Below are 17,895 nucleotides of genomic sequence, written 5' to 3' on the forward strand. Positions count from 1 at the left end.
TATTTTTCATTAGTACAGATTGTTATGTTTAATTTGTGTGTGCATCAGCCAGAATGAACTCATACTAAAATGAAGTTTGGCCTCTTATTTTTCACTAGGAGGGGTTTGTGCTTTAATTTATGTTAATCATTTGTTTTATTTTCACTATTCCATTAATTTTCCTGTTTTGTTTCTTCATATTTTAAATATATATTTGCTAAGCAGGTCAGTAGGCTTTTCGGTGGACAAGGTAGCCATGCAGTGCTGCTGTACTTTGCCTTTACAACTTTAAGCCTGACCTCCTCAATAAGGCCAGGAAGATGCACTTCAGAAAGGCTGCCCCACATCATGTCCCTGAGAAGAGGAGGGTGAACATGGGAGGAAGAAGGAGAGGAGCTGACGTATTATTGGCTGTTGTCATTTCCTTGATCTCTGTTCCTATTGCTGGGACTCCAGAGAGACTGGGAGCAGGTAGACTAGGTAATCAGAGCAGCTTCTGTGGTGAACTTTGGTGGCACTGGCTGCACTTCTTTGTCCTAAAAAGTTGGCAGCCGAATATGAGTCCTTTAGCCGGGAGTAGGGGAGCGGGCAGCAGCAATGTAGTGCTTGGCTTTGCTGTGCTGTGGCAAAAGTAGACTGCCCTGATTCAAAGGTTGAGCACAGGAAGAACCAGAGAGATTCCTCAAGAAAGTGCAGCAGGAAGCACAAGGAGCATTGCAAAGCCTCACGTAAATCTCAAAGGCATCCATAGAAAATAATCTGGTGAGTAGCTGCAGTCCAGTTCAGAAGAAGGGTAAAGAAAAAACTGAGGACTCCTCAAGAGTCCAAAGAACGACTCTGGTAGCCAGTGATATTTCAGTTCAGTGACTAAACAAGCAGAATCTCATCCATGTGCCTTCTGCTAACTTGACATTTTGTGACTGTGACCATGGCAACAAATTGTGAGAGTACCCTTGTGTTTCCAAAAAAATCTGAAGAATCATTTCCAAAAGGTTGAGATTACCTCAGATACAGATAGTCCTCAATTTACGATTGTTTGTTTAATGATGGTTCAAGGTTATGATGGAAAAAGTGACGTGATCTGTGCTCACACTTGACTGTCATATCACTCCCATGGTCACACAATCACAATTTGGGACCTTGGTCACCAGTTCACATTTATGATTGGTTGCGATGTCCTGCAGTCATGTGATTATGGTTTGCAACCTTTTTTGCCATTTTCTGGCAAATGAATGCCCACTGGGGAAACTGGACTGCCGTAAAAATTGTTGTAAAATTGGGTCTGACTTAATTTTCAACCGCAATGACTTATGACAAAAATTCCAGTCCCAATTGTGGTCTGGGTTGAGGACTATCTGTAATCATTTGTGAGAAACATGCAGTGAAGTCATCATTTCCCTGAGCTTCTCCACTTTACACTCCAAGTAAAACTACGTAGATGAGAAATATTCTCCAGAGAACAAAAAAACAACACCTGTGTTTAGAAAAATTGGTATGGTAAAAACAAAAATCAAGGATTTTTTCAGGAATAGGAATATCTCTCTCCTATTTGGTTATGCTGCCAGCTGTATTTTTCATTCTCAAGTTTTTGTTACTGAAGTATCTTTAGGTAACCAAGTGGTTCTAGCATGCTTTCACACTAATACGGCTATATAGCCATCAGTCAAATTTTCCTGACTTTTGCTGAAGAAATGAATAATAACACTTTTCTCCAGGCTTTTGTAGAGTGAAAAAACTGAGCATTCATGATGTGAGAAGATGATTTTTTGCAGTCATAGCATTCATTTGTAAGGCTAAGTTATACAATCCTGTAAAATTGCACAGTTCCAAATTGTTAATTTTTCAGGCTAAAAACACTGTACCTCTTTTTTTTGCTTGCAATGGAGCACTCCAGGAGGCAAGCCATTCCATTGATGAATCATTCTTACTGTCAGGAAATTTCTCTTTATTTCCAAGTTGGATTTCCCTCTGATGAGTTTCCACTTTCTTGTCCTGCCCTCAGGTGCTTTGGAGACTAAATCAGCCCCCTCTTCCCTGTGACAAACTTTCAAGTACGGGAAGACTGCTGTCATGTCTCCCCTAAGCCTTCTCTTCGTTAGGCTAAACATAGCCGTTTGTCATGATTTAGCTCCATATTCCTTATCCTCTTCATTGTCCGTCTGTGTACCGTTTCTGGGGCCTCAGGATCTTTTTTGTATCGTCATGACCAGAACCAAATGCAGAGTTCCAAATGTGGCCTTGCTAATGCAGTATGGAGCAATACTATAACTTCCTGTGATCATGATGGACATTCTCATGAGCTGTAGTAGATTCAAAGATATTGGGGTCCTCATTTGGATACTTTAGGGGATACAGTTGATAAAGCATCCAAATGAGACCCCAACATCTTGGAATCTATTGCAAGGGATCAGTTTCTGCTCATTAGGAAGGGCATCAAGATCACAGGAAGCGATAGTACCTTGCAGCTGGCTATAGCTGATATCTATGGGCTCCACCCCTTCATTTCCTGGGTTAAGTTTTAGAAGCCCTTAAATAATAAAGATAATTCTGTTGGCCAACTACTTGAATGTGCTCTGGGAATGCCAGAAGGAGATCTTAGGGACAATTGTGTCATGGCCCAACTGACTTTATGAGTCTCTGAGAGCAGACCATCTTCAGACTATAAGGAAAAAAGATTGACATCTAAATTTCACTGGAATGTATTTAAATCATTTATCAAAAACTATTAAATACCGTTAAGATAAAAACTAAAAGATGTGCAGGAATTTAAATTTGAATGAGGAAAGAGGCTTTGATTAGCCTGGGGATGTTTGTGGCATCTGAAAGAAGCCCTGGATTAGGAGTGTATTGTATTGGGACTAGTGTGCAAGACAAGGAAAAGATGAAGTTTCTCTAAGGTTCAGCAGTAGGTAGAATAGTCATATCCAAGCCAGATCCAAAAAGGTCTCCTGCTTCAGGAGGAGATCCTTATTCCACAAACCCCAAACAAGAAATGGAGATGATAAAAAGAACCAAAGGATAAAATACTGAATCAAACATTCAAACGTAGACCTTCAAGCAAGCACAACTGAGGAGAAAAAAAAAATAAATCGTCCTAGATACATCTTGGCCCATTGGATTTAAAAAATGGAGATCTCCTCTGCAGGGTGCATGCGGTTAAGAGGGAGAGAAAATAAATCAGAATGCTAGGATGACATAAGGGGCAGCACTGTCTCAGTTGCCCCATATAACTTCTCAGCTTTTTGGCTGGGGTAAAGTATAGTTAGCAACATGATTTTGACAAACTCCTCATGTTCTAATTCTTCATCATGACACACAGACCAGATCAAGATTATGTTCCCTTTGTATCTTCAGCTGATAAAATTTTCAGCTGGTTAATGGGAAAGCTATGGAGCAGGCGTACTATGTCTATGTCTATGTTCTCAGCCATCCAGGTCATGAGTGTCCTAAAGGTGCTTTTTCAAAAAGCTATTATTAATGTTTTATTAACAAGAGAGGAGAAACAAGCATAATATGTCTATCCCAAAGGTACTTTTTCAAAAGGCAACTGGCCTTCCTTTGTTTTTCCTTGAAGACGTTTCACTTCTCATCCAAAAAGCAGTTTTGAAGAGACTTCTTGGATGAGAAGCGAAACATCTTCAAGGAAAAACAAGGAAAGTCCAGTTGTCTTTTGAAAAAGTACCTTTGGGATAGACATATTATGCTTGTTTCGCCTCTCTTGATGATAAAACATAATAGCTTATCATCAGTGATAGAGAGACATAGGCAGGTTAATTCCAGTCTGCAAGATCTCCTGGCTACCTACCTACCTACCCAAGACTCTTAGTCTTAGTCACAGCTGTATCGTCTTTGAGGAAAGCAGCCATCCAGCTTTTCCTTCATCCAAATTCATTTGAGCTGTACATTCTTCCGGGGAAATGAGTTTCAGGCATATATAACAAGGTTTTAGAAATTTCCTTTCCATAAGGACTAGTATATATATTTTTTGCAGCAGACTTATTACAGTTGTATTTCTTTTGGTTTGGTTTTTTTAAACTTAAATGCAGAATCATTCTGGTATTGATTGTACAGGGTCTTTGGTGCTCTCTGAACTTAGTTGTTTTCTTGTAGACTTTTCATTACCAAACTAGGTGACATTATAGTAGGGAATGGGGTTTGCTCTCATTTTATATTCTAGTGGCTTGCTCTGCCAGTGTTGGTGGGAATATTAGTTTGTTTGTCTGAGTTGCTAGTTCCTTGATTGGGGTATTGTTTACTTCTCATTTGTTGATCTAGTGTTAATCTTGGTGTTAGTCTCTGCTTGTCTGGTTGTTGATTGCCAGTGAGGAGGTGTTTTGATCTTTTAATTTCCTTTTTGTCTTTTTGATTGTCACTTGAATGTTATGTAGTTGTTGTTTAACTCTGTTTGCCTGTTGATAGCCAATTTCTCTTGAGTGCTAGATTTCCAGGAATTCTCTGGCATTTTTGGCATCTCTGCTTGTCTGGTTGTTGATTGCCAGTGAGGAGGTGTTTTGATCTTTTAATTTCCTTTTTGTCTTTTTGATTGTCACTTGAATGTTATGTAGTTGTTGTTTAACTCTGTTTGCCTGTTGATAGCCAATTTCTCTTGAGTGCTAGATTTCCAGGAATTCTCTGGCATTTTTGGCATCTAGGATGCTCACAGTTTCCCAGTTGAAACTAAGGTTAAGTCTGTCATGTGTTGTGAAATTAAGTTTCATCATGTCTTCTGACTGCTAGTTGGTGTTCATGGATGCGCTCTGCTAGCACTGACATTGTTACCTACTTCGGTAATGAAACATCTGCAAGAAAACCACCAAGCTCAGAGAGCACCAAGGACCCTGCAGTTCAACTCTGAGCTAAAAATATTCTCTTCTAGAGGCTGTGGATTGTCTTATTCCTTTTTTCCCCCTTGAAGGCTTCCTGATTGTCTAGCCATTCATCAGAGAGGACCATTTAGTGCAAGAACCCTGCAAACGGTTTGTAGAGAAGGCTGATGTCCTTAGCAACCCTCTTCCCTCCAATTCAGCTGGAGTTAACAGACCCATTTGGTGAAGCGGAGTGCTTTCCCCTTGGTAAGGCCTCTCAGACCCAGCAATCTCTGCAGTGCCCCTCCACTACTGACCAACAAGGAGGGGAAGGGCAGCCTAATGGTATAGAACAGTCTTGGTTTAGACCACATGCTATACTAGACTAAAATGAGGTTGAATAGTTTATACTTTCTGTACGAGAGTTTTACCTCAGAAACACAGCATGTTATGTAAAATGAGTCAAATTGACTCTGACCTGATTTACATGGCTTTTCACTCCTAACTATATAAACATTTTCAAGGTCTGCACCCAAGTTCAGCCAAGGCCTTATTAGGGCAGAGAGGTTATATCACCTAATAAGGCCTTGCTTGAACTTGGGGTGCAGACTTGAAAATGACAGGGCTAAAGTTCCATTAATTGCAGCCCCCCCCCCCCCCAATAGTCTCTGGGATTTTTCATAATATCTTACATGTTTCTCCTAGCATGTTCTTTACTTTAGCTCAAATTGTGGTCACAATGGATAGAAGTACTTGTCTTCCATGTGATAACTACACTTGAGTTGTTCAGATGTCAAGATACCATTCACTGTCTATTGTATTGCTTATAGCATCTGGCACTCATAACCACAATTGTTTGAACTTGACCAAGAGGTTATAGAGTTACTATTGCAAGATTGAACATGAGCAACTAGTAAACTTTGCCAAGTTCTTAACAGTAATTATGGTGTGCAGAAGTCTGTTGGTACCCCCAGTACTAATTGTTGTAGGTTTGATTTTCTCGTACTTTGAAGTATTATATTTGTCTTTTATTGGGACTCAACAAAACAGGTTCAAAGTTAATTATGTGAGATGGACATGCCAGTAAGTTTAAGTGACAATACCCTTCCCCATCACACCTCCCAGACTCTAGAAAAGATGGAGCACACACCGGTCTTAACAATACTGTAATTGGATTCTTAAAAGGACATTCCAGTTACATTTATTTTATTTTATTTTATTTTATTTTATTTTATTTTATTTTATTTTATTTTATTTTATTTTATTTTATTTTATTTTATTTTATTTTATTTTATTTTATTTTATTTTATTTTATTTTATTATTTTATTTTATTTTATTTTATTTTATTTTATTATTTATATGCCGCCCTATCTCCGTAGGACTCAGGGCGGCTCACAACAATAAAATACATTTGTTTAGACAGATCAGGATTAATTTATAAATAAAATCCTTGGGTAGGTCTTTCCATGTGAGATTCAGGGGGTGGGGGTGGGGGGGGCGGATGAAGAAGTGCAGGGGTCATATTTCTAGAAACTAATGGTATTTTGTTGGCTTATGACACACACACACTCTGATGGAGACTAGACTTTCAGTAAGCATGCACTTGTGATGGCAGTAGAAGGAGACTGCCAAGTTCCTTGCTCTTGAAATGTAATAAACAAATAAAAAGAACAATATAAATATTGAGAGATATGATGGCTTTCTTTTCAGAAAAAAAGAACTGTGGAACTGATGAATTAATTAAAATCCTCTCAAGAAATTCTGGGACACAGGAATTATTTATATAAATATTTTCTTCTGTGGGAAGGATGACTGTATAGGTCAAATCTAAACAAACGAAAGAACAAAAACCTTAGGATCTTGGATATTGTATGCTGATTCTGCAACTGCAGAAAGCAAGCAATGGGGCCCAAGTGCATTTGTTTGTTGGTACTAATGGAAGCTTCCATTTTCTTCCTTGTTTGTAGATCAGCATCTTCATGACCCACTTGTCCAATTACGGCAATGACCGGCTTGGGCTCTACACTTTTGAAAGCCTTGTCAAATTTGTGCAGTGCTGGACCAATCTTCGTATTCAGACTTTGCCTCCAATCCAGTTGGCCAAAAAGTATTTTGAAATATTTTCAGAGGAAAAGAACCCTCTGTGGCAGGTGAGGAAGCATTGTTTGGGGGAGGGGGGGGCATTTTCCAACAATGTCTCCCATTGATCATACTTCAGCTGAAGATTTGATTTGATCTTAATACAAGAGTAGAAAGTTCAGAGTTTAATGAATCTTTATTATTTGCTGCAAGAGAGAAGTTCCTGCATTTCATTTTCCTTTTGATTCCTTTGGAATTAACTGGAAATATGGAAAGTTATGATTGTTTCTGGACATAGGAAACTTTTATTTTTGAGAGAAGTCTGACATTTTTGAATTGACTCTGATTCCATTTTCAGCACATACTTTCACTGTATAAGCAAGGTGGGCCATTGGTGAATCAACAATTTTTTCAGTGGCAGGTCCTGTTTTCATTGTTGTCCAGGTGGGTAATCTAGCTTCAAACCCTCAACAGACAACTGAGGCTGTCATCTTGAAAAGAAAATGATATTCATAAGTAGTACTGTAGAATTGGAAACCGCTGGGACAAACGTCGGGGGCAGCTCTCCTTTGACAAGCAAGTTTTAGTGACAAAAACAAAGTCAAGAGAGGCATTCCTGATTGGCTGCACATACTTGACCTTCCTCTTAGTCAGAAAGATAATCTTGAAACCAGTTTTTGTTTTTCTTCTTGTACCAGTCCAGATTATACATTAACCTGTAAAATACATCATGACATCTGTATCAATCCTTGAAAGAGGAATTATTAGCACACCTATCTTTAGAAATTCAGCTGGAGAGTTTACCCGGGTGGGCAGCTTTCTTTTATTCCTGGAAACTCCCTCGCATAATATGCAATTAAGCAGTCCTTTGGTAGAATAGATAATAAAGGAATTGAAGTCTTTGAATATCAATTGCTCCCATAAACTGACTATAAAAGTTACGCTATGCTAAGAATCCAGCTAGATGACCCTTGAATGAAGATAATTTCACCTGCCTTAGCTATTTCAAATTCTTGCAATACTACCAGATTAGCACCCCCTTTCCTCCAAATCGTAGAATATGAGAGAGAGTATCCAGCAGGAATGGGTATCGAGATGAACAAATGGTCTATTGTTGAATGCTAACCCTTACAATTTCTTGCTGTTCAACCAAAATCCCCCCTACCCAAAAAGTATCCAAAATTGGAACCCACCATTTTTTATTCTATCTCCTGGAACAACTCTGAATGATCTTCAGGGTTGAAGATGTCTATCAGGTGTCTTCCAAACTAAAGATACCCATAGCACCAACTGTTCCTCACAACCTTTTTTTTTGTCATCTTGGTGGCTCTCTGAACATGCTTTAATATCAGTGTCCTCCCTAAAATGTGCCATGCAAAACCAAGCACATGCTAGGGGAATGTGACCAATGTTGAAAAGATTGGAAAAATTACTTCTCTTGAATTTCCTATTAGGAAAAGAGCAAAATCAAGCAAACAAAATTTCAAAATAAGTGCAGATTTCAAAAGATAAACTTTTCAAAAACACTTTGTCTGTTTTGATATATTAAATGTTTTCATAACATTATAAAAAAATGTTGTGTGATTAAACAGCTTTGCTCCAAGGCTCAGTATTCTCAGTATTCATTTATATAAAGGTTAAAAAGAGTAGGGCCCAGCTGGCAGCCCTGCCTCATTCCTCTAGTTGTCAGTATGCTGTTTGTTGAGGCCCCATTTGCTGCATATCTGACTCTAATTGCCGTATTAGTATAGAGAATCCTGATCAACAAAATAAGTCTGGGGTCCATCCCCATAACTTGTAGTTTCCTCCACAAGTGGTTCCTATCTATAGAATCAAAAGCAGCAGTAAGGTCAATAAAGGCGGTATACAGCTTTTTCCCCTGGGTCTTGTATTTATTAATTAAGTGGGAAAGGACAAAACAATTGTCTATGGTAGACCTACCTGATCTAAAACCTGCCTGCTCATTTGCCAGAATTTCCTTATCCAAACACCAGTCCTCTATTTTATTTAGGAGATGTTTCGTATACATTTTTGAAATTATATTAAGAAGACTGATGGGTCGGTAGTTGGATGGGGCAGCTCTGTCACCTTTCTTAAAAATATCATAGTAGCACATTCCGAATGGTAGAACGCATCTTAAATTGGGGACCTTCTCATACAATTTACTTACTTAATGTATATAAAGTCGTGTATTTCCTACATGATCTCATATTTGATGTCTTTCTTGACATAGAACCCTTGTGATGACAAGCGGCATAAGGATATCTGGTCAAAAGAGAAGACATGTGACCGGCTTCCCAAGTTCCTTATTATTGGTCCTCAAAAAACTGGTAACATTTATCCCCAATGGCATTTATCATCTTGCTTAACAATTTGACATTTGTATAATGGTTGTGAGTCTCCATTTTGTGATTTCAGTCTTCATTTGTCAGCCTAGTACCCCTTAAAGTGCAGGTAGAAAAGTTATGGCCGCCTGAATGTCACCAAACTCTGCCTTCTCATATCCCTCCCTGCTGGCCATGTAGACTGGGGCACTTGTTCTAGTTCAGCAGCCTTGTGACAGGAGCCATTCCCCCTTTGCTGATTTAAAGTTTAATGAGGATTTTACCATAGAGGGGAAGGTCAATTAGTCTTGAGGGGCAAATCTACACTGAGATTCCCTACTCCTTTTAGACCTGTCAAACTGAGATACTAAGATAGATGTGTAATTCAATAAATTGGGGGATTAATCAATGTACAAAAAGAAGTTTAAATTAGAAACCAGCATTCTTTACCACTCCATTATATTGGATAAGTGAAAAGAAATACAAGCAGTCCTTGACTTACAATCATTTGTTTAGTGATTGTTCAAAGTTACAACAGCACTGAAAAAAGTGGCTTATGATCAGTTCTCACGACTGTTGCAGTATCCCCATGGTTATGCAATCAAAATTTGGGTGCATGGCATCTGGCATATATTTATGACAGTTGCACTGTCCTGGGCTCATGTGATCATCATCTGTAATCTTCTCAGCTAGCTTCCAATCAAGGGGGGAAGCCAGGTTTGCATAATAACTGCATGATTCACTTAACAACTCTGGCAAAAAGAGTCATAAAATGGGGTGCAACTCACTTAACAACTACTTGCTTAGGACTAGGAATACCTTATTTGGAACCAGCAGATATTTCATGGCTGAAGTAAACCCAACATAACCCTGATGAAGCTCTTGTTTCTCTGTTGCAGGAACAACTGCTGTGCATTTCTTTCTCTCCATGCACCCAGCTGTGACTAGCAATTTCCCAAGCCCATCCACCTTTGAAGAAATCCAGTTCTTTAATGGACCCAACTATCACAAAGGAATTGATTGGTACGTGCTGGGATTCCTACTGAATTGTCTCTGAGAGCCTCTGGATCCTGCCTAGCTTGGACTTTCTAACCCTGGTCAAAAAGCTGGGCTGAGATTCTCCACATCCTGTTGCATTTCCCTGATTCTCCCTCATACTAGCAGCTTATTCTTGTCCAGCATTTAACCAGTTGTATAAAACAATGTTAACTTCAAATGTTATATAACATTGCTAACTTTTAATTAGTCCAAGGATGCTTGTGTTGGTCGCTGATTTGCCTTCATCATTTCTTTAAAAAAAATAATCTTATTAAACTTTTATTAAACAAAAATGAAAATGAAAATAGTGGGAAAAGAGAGAAAGAAAAAGAGAAAAGAAGTGTAGGGGAAAGGGGGAAAAAAGAAAGCCTTGACTTCTGAATCTTTTTAGTGCAGTAGAATAAAACACTACATCCTCAACTTTTTACTTTAACATATTTAACATGTACTAGCCATTTCTATAATCACAAACTTACCTAATCAGCAAAGTTTCAATTTTTTCCATCTCAAGCACAAAAATTCAGAAGTGGCTACCAAGTAGAAACAAATCTGGATGTATTCTTTTCTTTGATCAGAGCAGTTAATTTAACCATCTGTATTTACAGATTGGTGTTTCTCAACCTTGATGATTTTAAGATGTGTGGTTTTCAATTCCTAGAATTTCCCCAGTCAGATTGAGAAACACTGGAGTTATTGATCAAGACAGTCTTCAGAGAGGCTAGTGTTTGTATCGTTCCACATAAGGCAGACTTCATTGCATCCCAGATTGAATCAGAACATGGCGTCTCCAGCATGAGGGAGGACAGAGTCTCCTGCCAGAACAATGCAAATGTTTGTGTGTACAGTGCCTGCAGGTTTCTTGTGTATAGTAAGAAATTTCTTAATTTTAATTAACTCCATCCCCATCATTATTATTCCCTTATATTTTTTCCTGATTTCCTCAACTTGACAGGTACATGGAATTCTTCCCCATCCCTTCTAATGCCAGCACAGACTTCATGTTTGAGAAAAGTGCCAATTACTTTGATACCGAGGTAGTCCCTAAACGAAGTGCAGCTCTTCTTCCACAGGCCAAAATCATTGCTGTCCTTATCAACCCTGCTGACCGAGCCTACTCTTGGTATCAGGTAACTCAGAAAGGCCAGATTGCATAGGTGAAATTTTATGTATTTTGAATTGGGAAAAGCAGAATTTTATGCTCTTAATTCACTTTTCACACTTGCAGCATCAACGTGCTCACAATGACCCTGTGGCGCTTAACTACACTTTTTACCAGACCATTTCTGCTGGACCCCAGGCCCCTCAAGAGCTGCACAATCTACAGAGTCGTTGTCTGAATCCTGGATTATATTCAAGACATCTGGAGAGATGGCTAACATACTTTCCATCAGGACAGGTACAACAATTTTTTTTTCAAGATCTAGCTTATGTTTGATGGCTATTTAAGTGAACCCTAAAACTGATACTGAGCAACCTTTCCAAAATATATTAACTTTCATTTGCACAAGCAAACCAGGATTCTTCTTACAAAAGGTTTCTCTCACAAAGAGATATTCAAGAAGAATAAAAACTACTAAGATAGTGCACTAATAAAAACTTGCTGGCTTTCTAGGTTTCAGAGATTTCCACCCAGAGTGGAAAGAAACTTTGAAGAAGCAGAGTTTCTTGAATTTTTGAGATTCATCATTAATGCAAACCCTGGTTATAGAAAATTCTGTACTCTATCTTACCAGCTGAATCACTATATATATAAAAGAGAAAAGAATTTCTCAACCACCTCCTTCAAGAAGGGGGGGGGACAGAAAGTGTAATCATCTGGTAACCAGATATAATTAGGAAATATCTCCTATGTCTGTCCAGCTATATAATGTTGATCATATATAATGTTCAGGAAATATCATTAAAGTGATATGCATCATAAAGAAATACTCTACAAGTCTCTGGGGAGATTTTGTGTCTATGCTGTATTGCAGGAGTCAGCAACCTTAAACACTCTAAGAGCCACAAAGGTCCTAACCGGAAGCCCCCCGTTCAATTCTGGAGCCGACTGGAAGTCTACCATAGAGTCTCCTCCTAGCGTGGCCTCCTTTTTCCTCTACCTGTCCTAACTGAAAGCCCTATCAATTGTGGAGCCGACCGGCGACAGGAAGCCACAGCAGAGGGATGAAAGCCACATGCGGCTCCAGAGCCACAGGTTGCTGACCCCTGCTTTAGAGAGAACATTGTCAGCCCTTTTGAACCATCCCTAATCCTGAAGTGCTGTGAATGCTTTACTTAAGTCCTATTAAAATATACAGTGAGTTTATTAAACAAATAACTCCCAGAGTTTGCCATGTCTTTATTGAACACATTGAGCCAAATTACTTTTCTGTTGGAAAAAGCTTACGAAGGCCAACAACAACCTGTTCTCCCGAAGGGATCAATTGAGCTGGTTATTCCAGCCAATGAGACTACAGCTAGTAGGATACTTGAGGCTCCCTCCCTTGTGAAGAAATATGCACCCACGCATTCTCTTCCTGATGCAGGTTTGTGAAAGGGAATCATGCCTCAATCAAGAGACCTGCACAAACTTCCAAAACAGTCTTCATGTCACTCCTGCTGAAGCTGGGAAGGACTTTGAAATCATTGCAAGAGTTGCAATATAGGAAGCCCGAAAGTATCAGTAGTTGAAGCAGTTCAGTAAAAAGCCAAAATACTTTCAAGCTAGCATGCAAGGTTGATCAACAGGTACCACGGTTACTGCCGTTACTACTGAAGGAATTTCTATGTCTTCACATCTTTCTTCAACAAGCACAGCAAGTGTTGGCTCAATGGGCTCAATAAAGGCACAATACAGGACCTTGTGTTGGGGTTGTTACTTAAATCCAAATCTCCTTATTTACAAATAGGACTTAGGTAAAGATTATTGAAGGTCGCAGTCTGGTAGGATTACAAATTGTACTAAAAGTTTCTTTCATTGATGCAAAGATTGGTTAGATTTACCAAAAACTTTGGCCATTTCTCTTTCCATTTAGATTCTGGTAGTTGATGGGCAGGAGCTTCGACAAAGCCCCTCCCCCATTATGGACAGCATTCAACGGTTTCTGGGAATTACACCACTGCTCAACTACACACAAGCACTAAAGTAAGGATTCTCCGTTTGCATGGAGGCACTTTTGTCTTGAAATCTTTGTAAAAACGTATGCATTTGTGTGACAGCTACTTATAAGCTAATTTCCCTGTATGACCTGATTTGAACACAGCATTTCTAGGCCAACAAAGTATTAAATGAGGTCCGGCAATCCCTCCCCTTTCTTTCTCTAGATTCATAGAATTTCTGCTTTGTTTTATCACACTTCCCATTTCCACATAATGAGAAAGTGAGGATGTGAAGCCCAGGAGCTTGTTAATTGCTCCCACTTCAGTCAGTCTTGGCTTGTTTGCCAAGGCCTGGCAGACAACTCACTGCCATCTTTATAGTCCCATCAAACCAGGTTTGATGGCATAGGATGGTGGCAGTTAAACAACAGCATCCGAGCTTGTTGCCATCTTCTGGGGATTCCTTATCGCTGAATCAAGCTTTAGTGTACTGTTAAAGGGGACCTACTGAATAAAAATAATAATCTCTGTGATTACAGTCTTGAAAGGCATTTTCTTAAAATTCAGTCTATTTTCAGTCAGTGTCTGCATAGAGGAAGCTGAGAGTCTTTTCAGGCCAATGGACATGCTGTGAATTTTGAAAGGGTGGTACGGAGAGGTTCTCTTCTCCCAACTGCTGCCTTGGAGCTCTTGCCTGGAGAGCAAACGGTGGGCAGGGGCTGGAGGGAGGGCCAGGCATAAAAAGGGGCTTTTCCAGAGAGGAGAGAGTGAACTGCGTCTGCATTAATCCTGCTGGCTCACCAGTCCATTCCCCCATTTGGCCTTTTTCTCCCCTCTTAGGCAAGTGCACACACACACCCCTCATGTCAGTGAAGATTCGCAGTCTATTTGGATAAGTAGAGTTGTTTGCAACTTGAGTTATGACAACTGGGCTTATTATTGGTTTGAGATGCTTTGTTGCCCATCCAAGCAGCTTCTTCACTTTGAACAAATTGGTTAGGGGGACCTGAGTAGGCAGAAAGTCCTTGGAATGTACCAACTCCTAACATTCCTAGGGCCATTCCCACCCCAGGGTTTCTTTCCCAAATTGCAGACTTGTTCTGACTGAAGAAGCTACTTGGATGGGTAGCAAAATGTCTCAAACCAAGAAAATAAGTCCAGTTGCCACAGCTCAACTTCTAGACACACCGACACATTTATTTTTCAAGAATGCCTCTGGGGCTCAAGAGTCCTCTTATTTTGTCCCCTTATTTGCAGCATGAGGTTCCCATTTATTTTAATTCAAGGGAACAAAAAAGACAAGTTGGGCAGGCTAGCCGGCACCAAGAAAGGAGGTAGAGGCTACCCATCCCGATGCAATTCTTGCTAGCATAAATGCCTTGGTAGTACAGTGGTCTAAGGCACCCTGTTATTAAGCTGGTTATTAAGACCAGATGCCTGCAATTACTGCAGGTTCGAATCTCGCCAGGCTCAAGGTTGACTCAGCCTTCCATCCTTTCTAAGGTAGGTAAATTGAGGACCCAGTTGTGGGGGCAATAAGCTGACTTTGTATAAATATACAAAAGAATGAAGGGTATTGCTTAGCACATTGTAAGCCGCCCTGAGTCTCCGGAGAAGGGCGGCATATAAATCAAATTTAAAAAAAAATAAAAATGCAGAGGTTTATGTATTGCTGCCCTTGTTATGTTCTGGGTTGCCGACACCACTTTCATCTGCCTTTCCTGCTGTTTTCATTCATCTGAAATTGTTGCTGTTGCTTTGTTGCTTTTATTTGAGCTGCCATGAAAAGGACAACAAGGATGCAGAAATTAATTTCAATAAGTAAACTGTACCAAGGATGAAGAGCCTAAGAGGATTCCTGTAGAGAGCCAGGATGCCCAGGAGGGACGTCTTCCCTCTGGCTCCATAGGCAGTGATCAGGTTAGATCTCGCAGAGCTTCCTGCCAAAGGGGATGCCTTGCCTTGGAAAGCCCACCAGCTCTGCCAAGGACTCCCTCCCGTACCAGATTCAGATCATCCTCGACCCACAAAGACACAGATTATCTAGAGGGAGACAGAGCCAGCCTGAAATGTAGTTGTGTTTCACGTTACTTCCACTAATATAAAGCTGGTGATGGCTTTTGTCTGAGAGATAGCATTGCCCAAACAGATCATTTTTTGGCACTGAAAGAAAAGGAAAATTAGGAAGGTATTTACCTTCATAGCACTCTAGATTAAAGCACAGGTGTATAAAAGGACTGTATAAAGTAAGTTCCCCTTTCAGGTATGATGACACAAAGGGATTTTGGTGCCAGCTGCTTGATGGAGGAAAGACTAAATGCCTGGGGAAGAGTAAAGGGAGAAAATATCCAGAGATGGATTCCTCGGTAAGCTACACAGAACTCCTGCATGTCTGTTATAATTGAGAGAAAAAAAAGAGTTGTCAGTGGCCTTTCATTAACGGGTCCTCTCTTTTTGGGACCCCTGCAGTCCCGCATGTTCCTGGCAGATTTCTACCATGAGCACAACATTGAATTATCCAAGTTGCTGAATACGGTCAGGCAGCCTCTCCCCACGTGGCTCAGGGAGGAGCTGCAGAATTCGAGCTGGAGCTGAAGCCCAGATCTCCACGAGCAAGACTGCCAAACAAACTCAAGAGGGAGCCCTCGGGAAGGACACATATATGCGTGCGCACACACATACACACACCACTGCCAACTTTCTTTGAATCACCCAGAGAGGGAGGAGGAAGCGTGCCATCTGTGGGCGAACCATGCACCTTCAACTATTTATGGTTTGATGCAGCTGAGAGAAACCTTCAGACCATAATTGCACAAGATACTGTGCGGTAGTTGCCCACTGTTCCCAAATTCTATGGTAAATAACATAGGAATGTGTGTAGCCTGTAATTCCCAGATGCAAGGAAGCTGAAAACAGCATCTCCAAGGAGCAGAAGCATGCAAATGTGTAGGCTACTGTGACATTTCTTGTTAATGTCCGAAATGCTCAGGAAACTAGCAAGTGAATGTCTTACTATTTGTGACAGCTCTGTTACGTATAGGGTGGTGTTTCCAAAATTCTTAGTCATAGACACCAAGTGGCATTTTCTTAATTCCATTTTAGTTGTTTCATTGTTTCTACCCCAGGGGTCAGGGAAGCAAAATAGGTGAGGTCACTAGAATGGTACAGACATTCTCAGACAGAAAGTGGTTTGTGACAAGTATAAGATGGAGAGAAATCCAATGGGTTCTTTTCAGCTGCTGCAAGAAACGTATCTTCATCTGGGATGAAAAGTTGTCCTCTGATGCCCGCTGCATGGATTTTTCTTCTGCATTTAGTTGTTAGTCGTCGCCTTTCATTCCTTTCTGAGCACAGCAAGGAGATTATGATTGAGAGGGAACAGAATTGGTACAAAACTTGTCACTTTGCCTCAAGTGAGTCTCCAGATTCCTTGTAGAACCTATTCCTGTCTTATCTTCTGCCTTGCTACCACAGTCTCTTGGAGTACAAAGCAGTTCCTTGCCCATCTCTCAAACATGCCTTATGTACAGCGGCCCAGCAACTCCTAAGAAAACCAGTGCTGAGCTTACTGGAAATAGGCAGACTTAGACAGGGAGACACCTTGGGGCAACATCTGTAACTCGGTGCGTTCATTGAACCAGGGAAGAAAGTGATTTCAACCAAGCTTTTGCATTGAGCCTTAGTTGTTGTGCATTTTTAATTGTGAATTTACCATTGTCTGTAAATATATAATATGGACTTTATAATATCTCATTCAATGTGTCCCCAAGCAGCGGGAAATGTTGTGTAACCAAAAATGTAACCCACCAACCTAAAACCCTGTGGCTGAAGAAAGAAAGGGGGAAAAAGTGCTGTTCTTCCTGCACTGGATTCATGTATATTGTCATTCACATTGAATGATACAAATAAATTCTTGGCTCTTGCAGCTGAGCACAATGTCTAAATAAAAATTAGACATAGCATTTGGATCAATAAATGAACTGCTTTATTTCTTGTTAGATGTAGATTTTCAAGTTGTGCTAACCTTTTTCCTGACCGAATAGCTCTGATGCAGCAATGGAGATCTCTCTACACTGGATTGTAAGAACCTGATTTAGTTATTAAAATGACACTAGAAAACAGTAACACTTAAGACTAGATAATCTCAAAAAAATCTGATCAATAACATAAGAAACTGTATTTTCTGGAGGAGAAACATGAGGCTAATTGGAAGTGGCAGACACTGTAAGGACTTTTAAGCCTGATTGGGATCTGCTAAGAGATTCAAAGCTTAAGCACCTACCGCAATGCCCCTGTGAATTCCAAGAGAAGAAACTTCTAAACAAGGAGTGAAGTGGAAGGTCAAGGGCGCATTAGAGGAGGAAAGGTACACACAGTATTCAGCTCAAGTCCATGAACTTCACAGGAGAAAAATTGGGTGTAAAACTAATCACAAAAGAGGCCAAGTCTATGTTGTGTTCAGCACTTAGGAGTCACAGACAGCTCAAAACCACACTTAAACAATGTAGGCCTTTTCCTGGGATTGGCCTACAGCCACAGAGGGCGGCTGAGCATTTCTGGGAAAGGAGATGGCTGGCTGAAAGAGCTGCAT

At 40.2% G+C, this 17,895-nt stretch overlaps 1 protein-coding gene across 3 annotated transcripts in view; it reads left to right on the forward strand.

Annotated features, from left to right (window-relative positions):
- NDST2 (N-deacetylase and N-sulfotransferase 2) overlaps positions 1–17,280 on the forward strand; it is a 111,578-nt gene extending 94,298 nt beyond the window's left edge. For 2 of the 3 annotated variants that reach the window (XM_070944976.1, XM_070944977.1), the window contains exons 7-14: positions 6,753–6,935; positions 9,098–9,194; positions 10,088–10,211; positions 11,179–11,353; positions 11,452–11,622; positions 13,241–13,350; positions 15,568–15,670; positions 15,774–17,280. In XM_070944976.1, the coding sequence (XP_070801077.1) occupies positions 6,753–6,935; positions 9,098–9,194; positions 10,088–10,211; positions 11,179–11,353; positions 11,452–11,622; positions 13,241–13,350; positions 15,568–15,670; positions 15,774–15,899 (1,089 nt within the window). In that variant the 3' untranslated portion in view covers positions 15,900–17,280. The remainder of the gene's footprint in view (positions 1–6,752; positions 6,936–9,097; positions 9,195–10,087; positions 10,212–11,178; positions 11,354–11,451; positions 11,623–13,240; positions 13,351–15,567; positions 15,671–15,773) is intronic. The other variant, XM_070944978.1, reaches the window with a different exon arrangement.
- The last annotated feature ends 615 nt before the right edge of the window (positions 17,281–17,895 follow it).

Source organism: Pituophis catenifer, unplaced genomic scaffold (assembly GCF_029215685.1).
Source record: "Pituophis catenifer annectens isolate HBS135680 unplaced genomic scaffold, rPitCat1.0.hap2 SCAF_6, whole genome shotgun sequence".
Lineage (NCBI taxonomy): Eukaryota > Metazoa > Chordata > Lepidosauria > Squamata > Colubridae > Pituophis > Pituophis catenifer.